The sequence below is a fragment of the Palaemon carinicauda genome, chromosome 24 (genome assembly GCF_036898095.1).
Source record: "Palaemon carinicauda isolate YSFRI2023 chromosome 24, ASM3689809v2, whole genome shotgun sequence".
NCBI classification, from domain to species: Eukaryota; Metazoa; Arthropoda; class Malacostraca; order Decapoda; family Palaemonidae; genus Palaemon; species Palaemon carinicauda.
In genome coordinates, this window is record NC_090748.1 from 6,848,075 (window position 1) to 6,865,861 (window position 17,787).

The 17,787-nt window shown below is 39.1% G+C and overlaps 1 protein-coding gene across 7 annotated transcripts in view; it reads right to left on the reverse strand.

Annotated features, from left to right (window-relative positions):
* Positions 1–17,787, reverse strand: part of LOC137618059 (sodium/hydrogen exchanger 9B2-like) — a 161,445-nt gene that overhangs the window by 74,508 nt on the left and 69,150 nt on the right. For 5 of the 7 annotated variants that reach the window (XM_068348024.1, XM_068348023.1, XM_068348022.1 and 2 more), the window contains one exon: positions 9,432–9,551. The exons of the other annotated variants lie outside the window; for them this stretch is intronic. In XM_068348024.1, coding sequence (XP_068204125.1) covers positions 9,432–9,551 — 120 coding nt within the window. The remainder of the gene's footprint in view (positions 1–9,431; positions 9,552–17,787) is intronic. 7 annotated transcript variants of the gene reach the window in all.

The following is a 17,787-nucleotide window of genomic DNA, read 5'->3' on the forward strand; positions in this document are numbered from 1 at the left end:
CGTGAGAGGTGAACTTCTGCAGTACCTTGTTGACAATCTAGAACGGAGGGAATGCATATAGATCTAGATGAGACTAATCTAGTAGAAAGGCATCTAAAAGAACCACTGCTGGGTCCGGGATAGGTGAGCCAAGTATTGAGAGCCTCTTGGACATCGAGGTTGCGAAGAGATCTATGGTTGGCTGGCCCCAGGTGACCCAAAGTCTCTTGCATACATCTTTGTGGAGGGTCCAAAATGTTGGAATTATAGTCCCTTCCTACTGAGACAATCTGCTAAGACATTCAAGTTGCCTTGGAAGAAACTTGTTACTAGTGAAAAGTCTAGACCTGTTGAACAGGAGAGGAGGTCACTTGCGAACTCGCACCATGTCAGAGAGTAGGTCCCTCCTTGCTAGGAGATGAACATCAAAGCAGGGAGTTGTCCGTGTTCACCTCCACTACTTTGCCTTGAAGGAGAGACCTGAAGCTTTCCAGGTCAGACGTACTGCCAGAAGCTTCTTGCAGTTAAAATGCATTGTCCTTTGACTCGAGTTCCATAATCCCGAGCATTCCCTACCGCCTAAGGTCGCACCCCAGCCTACGTCCGATGCGTCTGAGAAGAGAACGTGGTTGGGAGTCTGAACAGTCAGGGGAAGACCCTATAAAAGGTTGATAAAGTCCTTTCATCAAGTCAGACCAGACTTATCTTCCGGAAACCGGGATCGAGACCGCTTCTAGCGTCTTGTCCTTTTCCAGTGAAGAGCTAGATGAAACCGAAGAGGACGGAGGTGTAGTCTTCCAAGTGACACCAATTGAACCACGGATGACAGTGTCCTAACCAGACTGATCCACAGCCTGACAGGGCCGTGTTCCTTCTTCAGCATCTTTTGGATGGATAGCAGGGCTGGGGGTTGATCGTCTTGTTCAGCCATGTCCTCATCAGAGGGTTCCTCATCGGAAACTGATGAGGAAACGGCAACGGAGTGGGCAACGTCTGACTCGCTGAATCCGGTCGCACTGGTGGATGCGTGACGGAGCCAGACACAAGATCATGGTACTGCTGCACAGTCTGTGAACTGTCAACCATGGGGAAGCGAGGAAGTACAGCGACAACCCGAAACTGTCTAGACTGTCTGGGTAGTGCAGACAACCCCTTATCGGGTTGCTGAGGTTGCCGCACTGCGTCACAACAAGTCACCTCTGCTGGTTGTTGAACGTCTTCCCAGTGACACACTGAACGTCCACAACCACCTCCGAGAGTAGCTTAACGTCAACGTGCGACTGGCAACCCACACTGGGTCGCACCGGTGGAGGAACCATCTCAACTGGCGGACGTGAGTAGGATACCTCAGCGTCAACAGGGCGTACAACCAACCGGTAGGAAGGTTGTTGGCAAGAAGGTTCTTCTCCGTAAAAAATCCTCTATCAAGGACTAAGCTTGGACTGCATGTCTTGCAACAAAGCCCAAGGTCTATGGGAGCAGGTGTGGCAACAGACGGGGTTAGCGACTGAAGCGGAACCATTTACCCTCCCTGGAAGCATGTTATGCTTTAATTAAAGTCCATAGGAGGCTAAGCAGCTTAAGGCTCCTCTCCAAATGACAGAGTCCTCAAGGGAATATCAGAAGGAGGGAGAACAGCACTTTCTCATTTACAGGAACCATGTCCGAGAAAAGCTAGGTTATCTCAGTGAGGGTTTCACTGGTGCATAAGCAGCAGACCAGAAGGCAACGTTATGAAACTGCTTGACAGTCTGTGAACTGTCAAAAACTGAACTGTCAACCCCAACAGGTGCGTTAGGACATACAGCACTGGTGTATTAGTAGCACACCAGAAGGCAATGTCATGTAACTGTTTGACAGTCTGTGAGTTGGCAACAACCAAAGCTGTGTGGGGAAGCCTCAACTCCTGACTGACTAGTTTGCTGCGGGCGAGTGGCGGTAACCACAGTGTGTTGCTGAGGCTGACACACCGTGTCAAAACACGGCAGCTTGTGGTAGCTCACGCACGGCAACGGAGTGCTCCGTGTGTCTGTGGGAGTTAGCATGCGTCTGGCAGGGTAGACTGCGCATGGGTGGAGGAGCTCTCACAACAAGAGTGTGGGAGCAGGCAGCCATGCCGGGCGCACAACCGTGGCAGGCTGTAGGCCAACGGGTGCATCGTCAACCTTCTCCGCAGTCGGAGTGTGGGAGCTGGCAACAACAAAAGCAGAGTGCTGGTGCGTGGGAGGGACTGCCGTGGGTTGCGGAGCATGCCGCATTGTGGCAAAACACGGCAGCTTGACAGCACCTTCCCACTGCTGATGCGGTAGCTCACGCATGTCAACGGAGGGTGCAGCATGAACATGCGTCTGGCAGGGTCGACTGCGCATCGGTGGTGGAGCTCTCACAGGTGGAGTGTGGGAGCAGGCAGCCGCAGTATCTGCTGAGCGCACAACCGTGGCAGGTTGTAGGTTAACAGGTGCAGTGTCAACCTTCTCAGCACGATACTCCTGCATGAAGGAAGCAAGCTGAGATTGCATATCTGCAGCATGGACCACTAGGGTCTATAAAAGACGGCAACAAACGGAGCTACTGTCCGTTGTGACTGAGGGTCTAAAACAGCTGGTGCGGCAACAGACGGAGTTACTGCCTGTTGCGGTACCACCTTGCCTCTCTCGGAAGGTGTGCAGTCGTCGAAGACTGCAGCGAGTCCGAACTGACCCAGTGGCTACACCTAGGCCGTTGGACTTGCGCGGAAGGGACCGACTTGCACTTAAAAGCTGCAAGATTTGGTCCATGGTTTCTGCGAGAAACCTCTTCCGCAGACGAGGAATAAATGGGCTCTCTCGTCTTTGTGTGGGTGGGGTGATCACGTCGGAACGTGTGTAGATACACCCGAAACCACGGAGGGAAACGTCTGTTCGTCGATCAAGGCCTGTGGAACCCATAAGTCCTTCGACATTACTTCTCCCCTGGGCTTGGGAGCTTGTAAGAGGTATCGGACTAGGTGAACAACTGGCACGAACAGACGAACCCTCGAACGCAACACTGTAACACTTTGCGCATATCACTTTATCACTTTTGATTTTCTGTTTGCACTTATTTCACTGAAAACGAAACTTTAAGTGATTTGTACCTGAAACACGCAATCCTATCCTTCATTAAAAGGTAGTAATTGCGAAAACAGTTTTACAATGCAACAGAAAAACATAATGAAAGATAAAGAATTCAGTGGCTGGAAAAGAGACTAAACACTAGATCAAATAAACTACGTTTAAAATCTCTCACCGCATAAAGCCTGGGAACAAGAATAAAACTCTAGAAACGTTTTACCTTCTTCCCCTATAGCGACTAGGGAGAAGAGTAAAAAAAAAAAAAAACGAGAACAACGTTACCCGCTTGAACGAAACGTTTATTCTCCTCTCTCTCCCTCCGTCTCTATCTCTCTCTCTCTCTCTTGACTTAGAACCTGAGAGAAGAGCCCAATTATATATCGTTAAAACATATTATTTGTTAAAGGAAAAAACTGAAAGGTTTCCCAAATAAAAAGTTCCTTTATTAGAATTAAAACCATTTAAGCTAAGAAAGAATGAACGAAACGCTAGAATCGGTTTACTCTTACTGCAACGTGAAACCGTGAAATACTCTCTCTCTATCGTAACGATAGAGCGCATGTTGAACGTTCTGAACGTCAAAAACTGCGGAGACTAAACTAAACGTTAGTTCATCTTTGAAAACAGTACGAGACTATCAAAGAAATTCTTTCAAAAACATTAAAATTAAAAAAGTATAAATTCTTAAAAGGAAAAACGATATGACGGGCTCAAAGTTAATTAACTTCGGATCCAAGTAAGGACCGCCTACTATTAGGAAAGGTCGCATATAAACAAACATAAAAAATTTTTATAAGTTTATAATAAATGGAAAGTTAATCGAAGAGGCCTATAAAGGCGGAGAGATATAAAATAAATAGATCTATAACTTGTTAAGCAAAATTACCAAAAACCTAAACACACTTCCGTCTAAGGGAAGGGTCGGTCATTAAAAGTGAAAGAGAGTCCATACTCTCTTCGTCACCAACACTTCCGTCTAAGGGAAGGGTCGGCCATTTAAAAGTGAAAGAGAGTCCATACTCTCTTCACCCTAATTAAATCTATCCAAAACGAGTTCAAGTTTTGAAATGAAGAAAAAACCCCTGCATAGCGAAAGCTCAAAACTGGAATAGTGTACTTCACCAAATCGTTGTGAAAACAAATCCAGTTAGGGACGGCGTATTTAGTAGGTCTTGCCTGTGGCACGACAGAGGGAAAATTGGTTCGTTGTTGACATAGAGTACTTGAGTACCTACTTGACAGATGGCGCTGTTGATGTACACCCCACCTGTATAGCGATCGCTGGCGTATTCCTCCCGTAGATTTTGTCTGTCGGGCAGCAGGGATGCAGCTATATGATCATCGGGTAAGTTTGATATTGAAAAAATACATACTGTATAATTACTTAGTGCCACCCAAATGTAGTGGAGGGCAGGTGTGAAGATATTAAGTAAGTTATCAAAAACGTAATATGATTGTGAGGAGCCTTCATTTGTAATACAAAGTGGTTGATCGATGAAGTAACGGTTAGCTGTGAATTTCCTTTGAATGGATCTACATTTCATATTACTTAACCAAGGAAACAGAAATAAGTACATTTATAAATGTACATACCAGTAAAAGTGAATGAAAAAAAAAGTTATTTCTAATGAGAGTAAACATAAAATGGTAAAACAGTCTATTGTTAGTAATGTGTACACATCTATGATATGGAGTGTAAAAACCATATAAATACATATTTTTATCTGTATAAATGCGGTACTACAAGGCAAAACTTCACAAATGCAGCATTTTCATCTGCAAATGCTCATGAAAGTCCATTTCATGGAGCAAACCAGAATCAAGTTCACTCATCATTGCTGATGGACTTGGACTTCATTCAATGACATAGGATGAAAAAAAGCATAATCAAAGAAGTTACTTGCTAGAATAGCTTTGTTTACTTTGTGTCAAACCAGAGATTATGCAATGCAAGTTTAATTACCAAAGATTTTTTGTTATTCATTCAATACTAGTGGAAGTTGACAGGAATTACATTTGAAGCTTAGTTTTTTCTATTATTAACACCTTGTCTGTCTGACCAGAATATAACTTATGCTCCATCCACTTTTCTGCCAATGTTCAAACAAGTAGCAATACTTGAGTCCAACCAGTCATTCAGTAATGAGTGAACTGTAATACATCGAATGCACATCACCTTATGAACCTAACAGAGAAAGTTTTGGATCCTTTTATTTTTCATTAAAATACCAGCATCAAAGCCCAAACCAACTCATTTCTATCCATGCCATTTCAAAATATAAACTAAAAATTATACATAGGCTTACACCTAACCCCATGTATGCTTTACATAAAATGGTGTATGCCTAGAGTTGTCGATGAGTGGTTAAACCATAATTGCTTCCTCAATGTACCATAATAGTCATCCATTTTTTTTCTAGTCTCTTCTTCTTCCACTTCAAAACCTTTTGTCATTAATCTAATACTTATAGCAGTATCTTAAAAGTTTTCACCGATATAAAGACCAAGGTCTAAATATGTTAGGACTGGCTACTGACAGGGATTAAGACGCTCAAATCTTTGGGGCAAGCCAAGGTGGCAGCTTTGATTGCCACTCACCTGGATGAAGATGGGTCAGTTAATTCCTGTCAATTATTGAGAGCATTTAACTTCTTGTCTTACCTCCATGAAAAAAGAAGGAAAAATTCATAACATATATGCTGTTTTTGGCTGTTAAAAGTAGAAGAAAGAAGCTTAAGAAAATATCGCTTTTCATCATTTCCAGAGATAAAAAACTTTCTAGAGAAATGGGTACAGCTTTGTTGCAGCAAATTAGAACTTGCCTCTGAGAGAGAGATGTTTCTGTACTTGTGGTGGCCAATGTGCCAACGTCCCTGACTGGTGAACGCCAGACTGGGGTTTGAGCCCCGCTCAAATTTATTATTTTCTTTGGTGGCTGCAACCTCACCATCCTTGTGTGCTAAGGATGGGGGATTTGGGGGAGCCTATAGGTCTATCTGCTGAGTCATTAACAGCCATTGCCTGGCCCTCCTTGGTCCTAGATTGGGTGGAGAGGGGGCTTGGGTGCTGATCATATGTATATATGGTCAGTCTCTAGGACATCGTCCTGCTCGATAGGGCAATGTCACTGTCCCTCCATGAGAGACCTTTAAAAACCTTTAAACCAGTATAAGTCAGAAAAATTGTGCAATATGAGAACTTTATCACAAGGTTCACTGACAACAAGGAACGTGAAAAATCCATGGAATTAGGGAAAATTATATACCACTAAAAAAGGGAACTTTGCCTTTCAGGGATGGCGTTTGAAGCATTTGATGATATTCAGGGAGAGAATTCTTTAGTCGGTGAAGACTTACAAGACATACCCTTTGAGAAGGCTATGGAAAATGTGGGCCTTAGGGACTTTGGAGGGTTTATTGCCCAAAATTCCCTCAGTACCAACTGTTAAGAAAAGTACCTGATCCAGATGAAAGAACCTCCATTGAATTAATGAGATTTATAGATTACAAGGAGTGCTTGTTCATCCAAGTGATGAGTTCCTTATACAATCAGAAAAATCAGCGAGGTAGTTTAAGAGTCACCATGGGCAGATGGGGTTAAAGGCCAGCATTCTGTTCAAGCACATGATACATGAGTGGAAAGTGGAACTTGCAGCTTACAGCTATACTATACACTATTGCTCAGGGAAGGAGAATGTGGTTCCTGATGCTCTTTCCCAAGCCTCCTACTGCTAGACTGTCTATATTTCTACAGTTACCGACGTTATGATGGCCTTTGTCATCCCGGAGTTACCCAATCAAAGAGCCTTCCTTTTTCTACAACAGATGTCAACGGGACTTATACATCCTGTAGGGTTTGTGTAGAGTTGAAGCCTTGTTACTACCAACCTCTCATAAAGGTTACATAACCAAAGGAGAGACTTAGTATACACTTCAAGAGATTCAATTGCACCATATGGATAGGCAGTCAAGGTAGCTCTCAGGTCCCTGAACTAGCATGATAGTCAATAGGAACTAGTACTTCCAAAAGCGCTACATTTTTTAAGGTCGCTGCTAATGAATCCTGGACCCATATTGTTGAGGAGGTTTGTATGAAATAAGAATGAGCCATTGATAGATGAGGTCGAGCTTGTGGATAGAAATCTGATTTATGTCAATATAAGGTTCCTGGTGGGAGAGAATCTACCATGTCTGTTTGTGACTCACATCATCCGTCAACCGAAGGAATGAGTAATGTTCATCTTAACACCTCCAAATAACCAACAATCAGGATTCCATCTAAGGCAGTGTAACAGGAGGAGACTAGTGGATTCAACTCATCAAGAACAAATGAGCAATGGTCTTGGACTTGAATTAAGAAGTTCTATTCGTGCTTCTAGACCTTCTATGTGATATAGGTGCGACTAGACTATTAGTTCCTATTTGTGCTTTATTCTAGGTGGGGAGAATGTGGTATATTTATTATCTAAGGATACTATGTTTTGCTCCTGCCTTCTCCTTCTCTGTTTGGTTATCCAAGTTTGATAACAGTCTTGTCTCATCAAGAAGAAGAATTATCTCACTTTGTTTACACCTGGGACTCTGAGAAACAATGGTGGTCCATACCTACTTATCTGTTAGGTAATTATTAGTAATATTAAGGGTAATAAGATATATATACCATATTATTAGGGTAAGGATTACTAAAATTGTAAGGGATATTACTATTTACTATTTAGTTTGTAAGTTTATATCCTAGATTATTAAGGAAGGTATTTGTGTTTGTTCCAGACTTTAGTAATGGTTTAAGTTCAGTAAAGCTTGGAAAGCTGCAGCCAGGTGTTCAATTGTCACCACAAAGTAGCATTGTCTTCAGCAGTAGTGATGGTTCTAGTTATGACATATTGACTGCCAGACGATTTCAGCATTGGAGGTGCTGTGCTGAGTTTAATAGCACCTGAAATCGACGATCTTCCTTATACACATTGAGCCTGTGCTTTGCACATCAATACACTGGCCCTATAGCAGGGGAGACCATATTTCTTTAGTATTTATGTTGTATTGGATTCACTGCTCTAGTCTTTTACAAGTAAATCCTTGGAGACCACACAGCACATTAAACCCCAAATATATTGCTAATTACCACAATACCCCTGAAATTAATTCAGGATATATGATATCATTAACATGATCATAATGACAAATATTTACACTTTTACTGCTTTACCAGAACATTTACTGTGGCATGCAATTGTAATAGTCATTTTTAGCTGTTAGATAATCAGACAAGGTTGTGTGTGCATGGCATACGTGTGATCAGTACCTCATTCTACTGTTTGCTCCCAAGCTGGAATACTTATTCCTTTGCTTAGTGATGTCAATTAGGGTTTAGAAGTCCAGCTAATTCTCTTATATAAATTTGTATACAAAGAGCATATCTTATGCATGCAACATAATTAATCAAATGTAATTTCTCCTACATTTTACTGCACTCAGTAATTGCCCCTACATTTTACTGCACTCAGTAATTGCCCCTACATTTTACTGCACTCAGTAATTGCCCCTACATTTTACTGCACTCAGTAATTGCCCCTACATTTTACTGCACTCAGTAATTGCCCCTACATTTTACTGCACTCAGTAATTACTCCTACATTTTGCTGCACTCAAGTAGGAATTTATCAATATATTTCTTCCTATATAGGCACCATACAGTAACATGTTTTTTGTTCAGTATTTAATACATTTCCATTGGTTTGAGATTAATATGAAAGACCTACAAATTAAGCAAAGGCACTAGCAGATGATATTCTATACAATCTTTGATTAGTGTTTATGAGCGAACATTCATGGGTCTACAAGGCTTTGAACCTACCCTTGCAATCTAAGTTGGTGAGGTAACATTAGTCAAGGAGGAGCCCAGAACTATCTCATTCTCGAAGAAGTATTCCTCTCCTACTCACTGCAAAGCCAATAAACCTTCACATACTATACATACTATACTTCTGCTGCAACACAAAATAAAATTATATAAATATTAAGCTTTTTTACTTAAAAAAAAACCTTTGTATGTAAAACATAACCTTTTGCATGAGAAGACAAAATGATAGAAGCAACTAAGCACAACGTAGCACTTGTATCATTTTGTGTACACGGAAGGTATTAATAAAGCAAAGCTCACATGTGCATGAACATTTACCCAATTACCATGAGTTCTTAAGAGGACCTTTTCTTCAGATTGACATGAATGAGGATCCTCAGTGTCTTAATCACAAAGCAAGACATCAGAAAGGTTCCCCCAAAAGCAAAGTGAACACTAACTTATTTATTCCCATGCTGCAAATAAACCATTCATGCTTTTATCGTCTCCTATTTTTCCTACCAATGGGGAGTGTTCCAGCTTCACTGTATGTTCCCCTCCTACTCTCAGTAGCTGAGTAGTTATATGCATCCATAGTTGATCCATCCGTGCTAGCTCCACGACTATGGCACAAGTCTCCGCCTGAAAACATGACAACACTTACCTGAATTACGATAACTAACTACTAAAATATGAGGGAAGAAAGATGATTTAGGCTGCAATCAGTTATGTGAGACCACACAGATTTGTACAATACTTAAACATGCTTATATACATGAACATACACCACCCACAACATGATAAACACAAATGCTAAAAGGGTACACTGACTGATCTTGGCTGGCTTTGTAAATATTTCATCTTATCTCAAAAGCCAAAAGTAACTAAGACTTTTCATGAAAGGTGTAATATTTTACAACTAAATCCACCATGCTTAATATAAGACTCAAAATAAAACCATACACTTCCTCACATAGTTACTGCTAATTATCAAGGTTAAAATACATGCATCTTGGTATGCACAAAATTAAGAAACTTATCCAACAAGTTCTGACCCTATATTGAGACAACAGGCAAGTTCTCCCCTCTTTGTATCTCTCTAAAAAGGTATGACAGATTCATAGAAATATCCTGCAACCTTTTCAATATCACTAACATAGTCTTTAAAAAGTAATTTAAGCTAGTCTAAAATTCCTAAAGTTATTGAATTTGTCATTTTAATTTCTCTTCAGAATTAGCACTTCTTTCATTATAGCCAGATATGTATGACAAACCAAGCTCACTCTTATATTTTTGTTTGGTAATTGAACTTTGATAGAATCAATAAAAAAAAAAAAAAATTATGTACGCTTAAGGTACTGTAATATGACGAACAGTATTCTTCAGTGGCAGAAATTGGTTTAAAAATTTCTAATGTTAAACCTCCTCATAATTAAAAAAAAATGCCATGATTTTTAAACTAAAACCTATCATTCACATGCTTACCTTTAAATAGTAAAATGCTATTAATTCAGAAGGGTTGAACTTCAAAACACAGAATATGAATAACAGATATAATTTTTCCCTTCTCTATGCCATGTAATCCCATCTCTCGGACCACTACAACACCACTCTCCTGCCGTTTATCCAGAAATAAGTGGAGGATTGAGAGTTCCGAGTAACTAAATCTAAGAACCCGATTCAGATTAATCAAGCAGTGACTTCTAACCTAACTTGGCATTCAAAATAAAACTTCAAGCTCTGGAACTAAATTGACCATGGATAAGATTATTTTCTGAGATGCCCTTGAAAGGCTTAGACACGTTTGACACGTTCCAGCAAAGACTTAGCCAACTAAATACAGTATTCACTCCAGCGCTACTAGCTTTTATTTTGCTAAATTGATTAAGAATCCTAGGTCCTCAAGAACTTGCAGGACCCAATATGTGTGTACATAGAGGATTACTATAGAGGAACTCTTCAACTTTAACCTTTTCCAGATTGCAAGCAGTTAATATGCGATGCCTTGTCTTAAATTTGGCCTTGAAAAAGTTCTTAAAAGCCTCAGAAAAAGACCCACAGAGTAACTTTGCCATAGCTGGACGTGCAATCTGAGATCCACCGGCAAGCCCACTTCCAGAGAGGACATAAGACACCAGATTAAAAAGAGTCTGTCGCGCACAAAACGCTGCTGTCCTAAGAGTTTCTGGAGAGGGACATCCATAATCAAGTTGATTCATACCTACAAGAGCCTCTTGTTTCTTAGAGGAAACACCTCACTAAATTGATGAAGTTCTGTGAATCGTTCAAACTCTTTGGATAAAGCCCTAAAAAAACGATTACATTCTCTGGCAAGTATGGAATTCCCTTTCAGCACCCTGTCCGTCATAGATTCCAACCTCATCTTGACCATTTTGGCTAGAAAGGGTGACTTCTGGCTTGGTAGGTACCATTATCCTAACTCCAGTAGCCATTAAAATGCTTTGATCAAGGAGCAACACCCAGCACCTAAGACTGCCTCTGTCAGATTGTTAAGAGCAGACTTGTGTGTCATCAATAACAACTCCTTGCATATAAGATGGAGACATGCGAGTTAGGAGAGGTATTAAAGTCGTCAAATTCTACTTCATCGAGGGGAATATCAAAACTTCTACAACAAAACAAGTTCATATAAGGCCTGTAAGCACATACCTCACAATGTCCCACTCAACATCAATAGCAGAAACCATTCCCACCAATTCCTCCCATTTCATCAAACTCAGAGGAAACTTAACAGAATCCAATTCCACTGGAGATTACTCCTGAACCTGACACGAGGAAGGAGCAGGAGGACTGAGGAAACTCTCAGAAATGGTAGCTTCTTGGATAAGAACCACCACAGAAGGAGAGGACCAATGCTCCAACTATTTTGGAAATAACAAGAGGCACTCAAAGAAGATGCAAGCTAACCAAACCCAGGAGGAACAGTAACCTGCCTAGTAGAAACCTGAGTCAAAGCTGAACCATCTTACTGGTCATATGCAGGGGAGCACCCAAAGACTGGGTGAACAATTCCACACACTCTCAAACCTGCAGCAAACAGATCCTCATTCTTAGCTATATAGAACCTATTACATGCAAATAGACCAGCTTTCAGGATGCAAAGCTGCTATAAAAAAAGTTAAAAGTTATATAAAGTGAAGAGGTGACCAAATATTTTAACCCAAACACATCCCATGCTGTTATTAAAGCCAAGACTGTATAGCATCATAAACCATGATAATACCATGTATCAAATTAAATATCCAAAAGCAAATAAAATAACAAAAGCCATCATGTCAACACTATCATTAGGATTAGTGGATAACAAAATCAGATATCTTAAGTAACTGTACAGTACTTAAAAGTTAATGTAAAGACTTCCAAGAAGAGCACTCTGATAGGCTGTATCTTCGGTAATGAATATAAGATGGCGGCAAGTAGAGACAAGTAGCATTGTCTCTAGTATTAGCATTGGTTCTCAGTGATGATATGTCATTGGCTAACATAATATTTCAGCACTGGAGCTGTTGTGATGGGTTGAAAAGAGCCTGAACCCATGGGTTGCCCTTACATACTGTCTGAGTTGACACTTTGCAAACTGATACACTGGCTTTGGAGTAAGGATGACAATATTTCTTTGGTATTTTATGTCGTTGGGCTTCTCTGTTGTAGACTTTATAAGGAAGGTCCTTGGGGATCAAACAACATCTTACCCCAAAATATTAGCATTAAAATTCACATATGTAACAGTAACAGTCACAATTTAACTCTTGCCTATTACATAACTAAGTACAGTATACTGTGCTTTATTTGGTATTATTGCAATGTTTTTTTTTTTTAGTTTTTTCAATAATGGTGTATTTAGTTACATAACAGGGGAGTGTGAGTTGAGACTGAAACTGGTATAATAGTTAGTATTCAAGGCCTTGTGTAATACTTTGATGACTTCTAGTCTTTTTCAATCAAGACCTGGTCTGTATTTGGCACTACATAACTGTGAATACTGTACATGCATACCCATAAATATTACTCTATAGAATTTCCGGCCCTTCCCATGAGTAATCAAACTTGTATTTAGCAACAATGCATACTGTAAGGTTTGACTGTAATCTGAATTGTGTTATTTGTTGTTCTATTTAGTTGGGATTTGATATCATTCACTGATTTCTCAGCATAAGGCAGGTTTGTGGTATTGTAGCATATTGAAAAAATCTTATTACTTTTATTCTTCTTATTCTGAGGTTAGGAAGTTGGCCCTTCTAAATTATTAGCATTTAATTATTCAAAGGTAAGATTCGTGGAAATTATGTAATCTAAAAACAAGTTTTTTTTATATACAAACACAACTTTACAGCAGCCTTTTGTGTGTTCATGCAAACTTCAAAAATGAAGAAAAAGAAAGCCCTCATTGCACTTGATAGTCCATGCACCCTCTAGTGGCCCTCAGTCACAAACAGATGAAAGACAGCTCTAAGGCCTAGGGAAAAAAAAAAAAAACTTTCAGGAGAGAGACGAACAGTACCCAGAGGGTTGGTAGGGTTTTGAGTGTAATGTGTGGATTGATTTATATGGTACACAAATGAGTGCACAATGTGTTTCTTATACTGTAAACCTGCCTTCTTTAAGGGATTGAAAAGAACTTGGCTTGCAGCTCTCATTGTACCAACTGAGATATTGAAAGATTCAAGGCATAGAGTGCAGGAATAGAGATTAAAGAGGTTAGTGAAAGTTTTCTAGAGGTAGTGTATAACATTAGAGATATATTAACCCTGCCACTTAAAAGTCAAGAGAGGCAAAGCAGCCATAAATTAATTCTGCTTAATCTTCAATTAGGTAGCATGGTCTTCATAAGTATTACTCTAAGATTTTGAGCTAATTTGTCTGTGCACTTACTTCCATTAAGAACATGCAAGTGGACATAGACAGTGAGGGTTCTCTCGTCTAAAATGTTTGCTGACAGCTAACAATAGCCCTCTGACATGGAAGGTTTTAGTTATAATTTTTTTGGTTGAAAATGTTGAAAAGGTTCAAGAAGAAATTATTTGATTAGCTGTAGTCGATTGCAAACATAGGAATGATATACAGATCAAGACTTTAACAATCCTGTAACAGGGTCTCCACTTTCCATTCCAATGGATCTGGAGAGTAATACTCCTCTATCTTTTTGTTGAGAGAGGTCATAAACATGTCCATGTTTAGTAGTGCAAAGGATATATCAAAGGTGAGGGAAAAGGGCATGATAAAAATGGAAAATGTTCTTTCTGGGTGGATCGAGGACCAGCACCGCAAGGGAATCACCATTAACTCGCATCCCATCTTGGCAAAAGCCAAGTCTCTGCTCTGCCTTTTCATCGTTGACCCTCAGCCATTCACTAGCCAAGATGTTAAAACCCTGCAGATGCCTTTCCAAGCCAGCAAAGGTTGGTTTGATAAGTTTAAATGGGGTTTTGGGCTGAAAATGTGAAAATAACTGGGGAGTCAGCCTCTGCAGACCATGTGGCTGCGGCAAGTTTCCGGGACTAGCTTCAAAAGCATAACATAAAAGAAAGTTTTCTAGGAGCTTATAAAATTGATGACACAGAAATAACAAATCAGTCCACTACCACAGAACCAGTGAAGTTCATTTAGATCTCAAGAATCTATGAATCTCATCATTTTCTAGTTTTCCAGTGGAGTGCTTGAAATTTGCAAAGACATACAGGACACTGTAGAGTAATGGGTTTGTGATGAAAAAAAATAAAACTTGCTTTACATTACATATATTTTTATCATTACCACTGATTTTATGGAATTCTTTAAATTTAATACTCATTCTGTACCAGGAAGAATAATCTGATAATTAACATATTTCACGAAAAAATCATCTCTTTTTGTAAATTATCATAATTTTACAACCTTAGCATCACCAGACTTGTATAAAGTATTTCTATGGAATAACCTAAAAAAAAATGAAACTTCATCCAAGACTAGAAATATTTACCATAATTCAAGCGTCATCTAAGCATCATGACCTAAATAAACATCCTATATACAGACCCATCTCTTTAATAAAAAAAAGAGAGTGTTAGAGTTACGCAGGGACACTGTCATGATAGTTATCACTCAAGCACTTTTCCAAACCTCCAAAATACCAAGTTATCTATAGGAAAATTAGAGTATATAGGCCTATTAATATTAATCAATGGAAAAGATAAAATCTAATGACATTTCTCTAACTATTTTCCTTCATATACTGAACATAAATGCTGTACAGTAGTTTAAAAAAAAACTTATACTGTACTCTCATTTTGTAATCTTCATATAATTATGAGAATGACTAAATAGTATTTAATTGGCTATGAAATGGACAGTAGAATTTACTACAAATATATTACCTTGAAAATTCATATACAGAAATATTACATTCTATTCCCAAAATTTAGACTATATTTGAATACATGAATGCTTTCAGATAACAAAAAATCCCTTCTTGAAATAAAACTGAAGCTGTGACATCTGTGGCATTAATTTAATAAAATATAAATATATGATTTTGAATTCACATTCATTATACTGTATAAAAATACTATACTCAAAATCTTCACCCCAAACAAAAAATTAAAAGTTTTACCAAAGATTTGCAGGCCTTATTTTTATATAACTCTGAATAAATTTACTGAATAGATATAAGATAATAGCTATTTCTATTTTAATCAAAATGGATTTTTCGTACCAGCAGAATTCTCCATTTTAAAGGAGGAACAAAAGATTAAAGTATCCTTGACTTTATACTATGCACTCTGAAATACCATTAAGGACTCGTATTAATTTCTGTCTTGGATCATTTCTATCTAGGCTACTTGCAATGCAGCACAATATTCACTACACTTAAGTTCTTGGAAAGAAAGATAAAAAGTACTTCTTTCCAGAATATATCCGAGTAAACAATCGACTCCACTGTCTTTGAATTACCGCAAAGAACTCCAAACTGTAGCATAGAGAGAGTATTTTGTGCTTATCCGTAATCTCTTTAGAGGAAACGGAACTGATGATATCAAACAATTTTGCTACACAGCATACTCCTCCCATCACGCCTTACTTTACATCGAATGTCAAGAATTCTAAAGTTTAGGGATCTATGTCTAGGGAAGGACATATGGATACAAAACAAAAAGAGCAAAAGAAAACAATACAAATAAAATAATAAAGGAATAACAATTGTGGTTTATTTGAGAAACCATATACTTTTACATAAGTCTTCATGCATGTTTAGGATGGACAAACTTAGTGCCACTTAGTAATTGAATACACGAAACGGTAATAAAAAGAATAAGCGAGACCTTCTTTGCCGCACAGATCAAATTATTACTTCTATTTTTTTGGCGCCAGAAGATAAGCAGTACTGAATATTCCCTATATTCAAGAAGCCTAGGCTAAATATTATATCATAAATGCTTATAAATATGTATTGAATTGCAAGGATTTAATTTCAGATCTTAAGAGGCATATTGAATATTCCATTCATCTATTAAGCCTACAATATATCAAATATTAATTTCATGATTACATGTACAGTACATTACATATGTATATACACCCATTTACATTTCATTTAGGATCTCACTGGCGTACAATGTTCATTAGTCCATATATTCATGAAGCCTACATTCATTATCATCATTTTGTATGTGGCTTATTAACGTGTATTGTATACAGACCCACGTAATTTCATTATGAATTTTATTGTCATCTATTTCTCGTGGGACTTTGTAGCATGTCCTGAATATTCCATTTACTGTACTGTACTCATGAGGCATATATTCATTATGTACATGCTGTATTTTTACTTATGTGAAGACTAACCCATGTATCTTTTATTATAGTGGCATTTGAGGTTTAAATCCCCTATCCCTCAATGTGTTAGAGAGCCCCAATCAACCTTGAGGTAGCCATGGGGAAGGGTTTGGTTCTCTTCTGCATTCTTAGGATTAAATTTTACATAGTCCTCTAAACCCTCCTCGCATGGAGGATTGAGCAGGTAAGTGGATTAATCCTTCAATGCAAGTGGGGAAATGGGGAATTGTCCCTCCCATATTCTTGTTAAAATAGGCGGTGTTATAATAATCTGATTATACACACATAATTTTTCAATTTTCTCATTACAGACAAGGGACTCAAAATATAATTGTTCCCAGGTGGAGTGTAATAACACTGACAACATCTGGTGGCGTCATTCCCTGTGTTATCATCATAGCAACTGCTGCTCCTTTGGGGTAGGACTTGGAACCCTTTAAATTGCCACATTGCAGTGGGTTCAAGCTATCATATCCCGGACACACAGATAAGAAGCCCGTGAGAGGATTCCCGTTTCAATCTCTCAGGTCTTGCTAAGATTTTAAATTTTTTTGAAGTACAAAGAACTCGAGGATCACACCGGATTTGAAGCACGAGACTCAACAATAAGGGCTATCAGTCATGGAACCAAGGTGGATCAAGTCCCTGACCATATTGAAGATTTTGATTCTGAAAATCACAAATTTTTAAGTAATTTGTATTTTTCCTAAGATACTTACCTAGAACTACCTTCTTAGGAGTTACTGGTAACTCTACCCTAACCGACCAGCTTTTTGTGTAGTTTACCCTATTCCTGTTTTCTAAGGGGCTAACCTCAGGCGGAGTGATACGCGCCCTGAGGCGACCCGGGGTCGGAAAGCGTGCAAGCTCAGGTCATCTCCTCAGTAAGTTTCGTCGGCAAAGGTACTCCTCCGCCCTGCAGGTCCCTCGGGGAAGGTTGGGTGGGCCATAACCCGAAGGTAGTTCTAGGTAAGTATGTTAGGAAAAATACAAATTACTTAAAAATTTGTGATTTTTTCCAACACAGGGTACTTACCTAGAACTA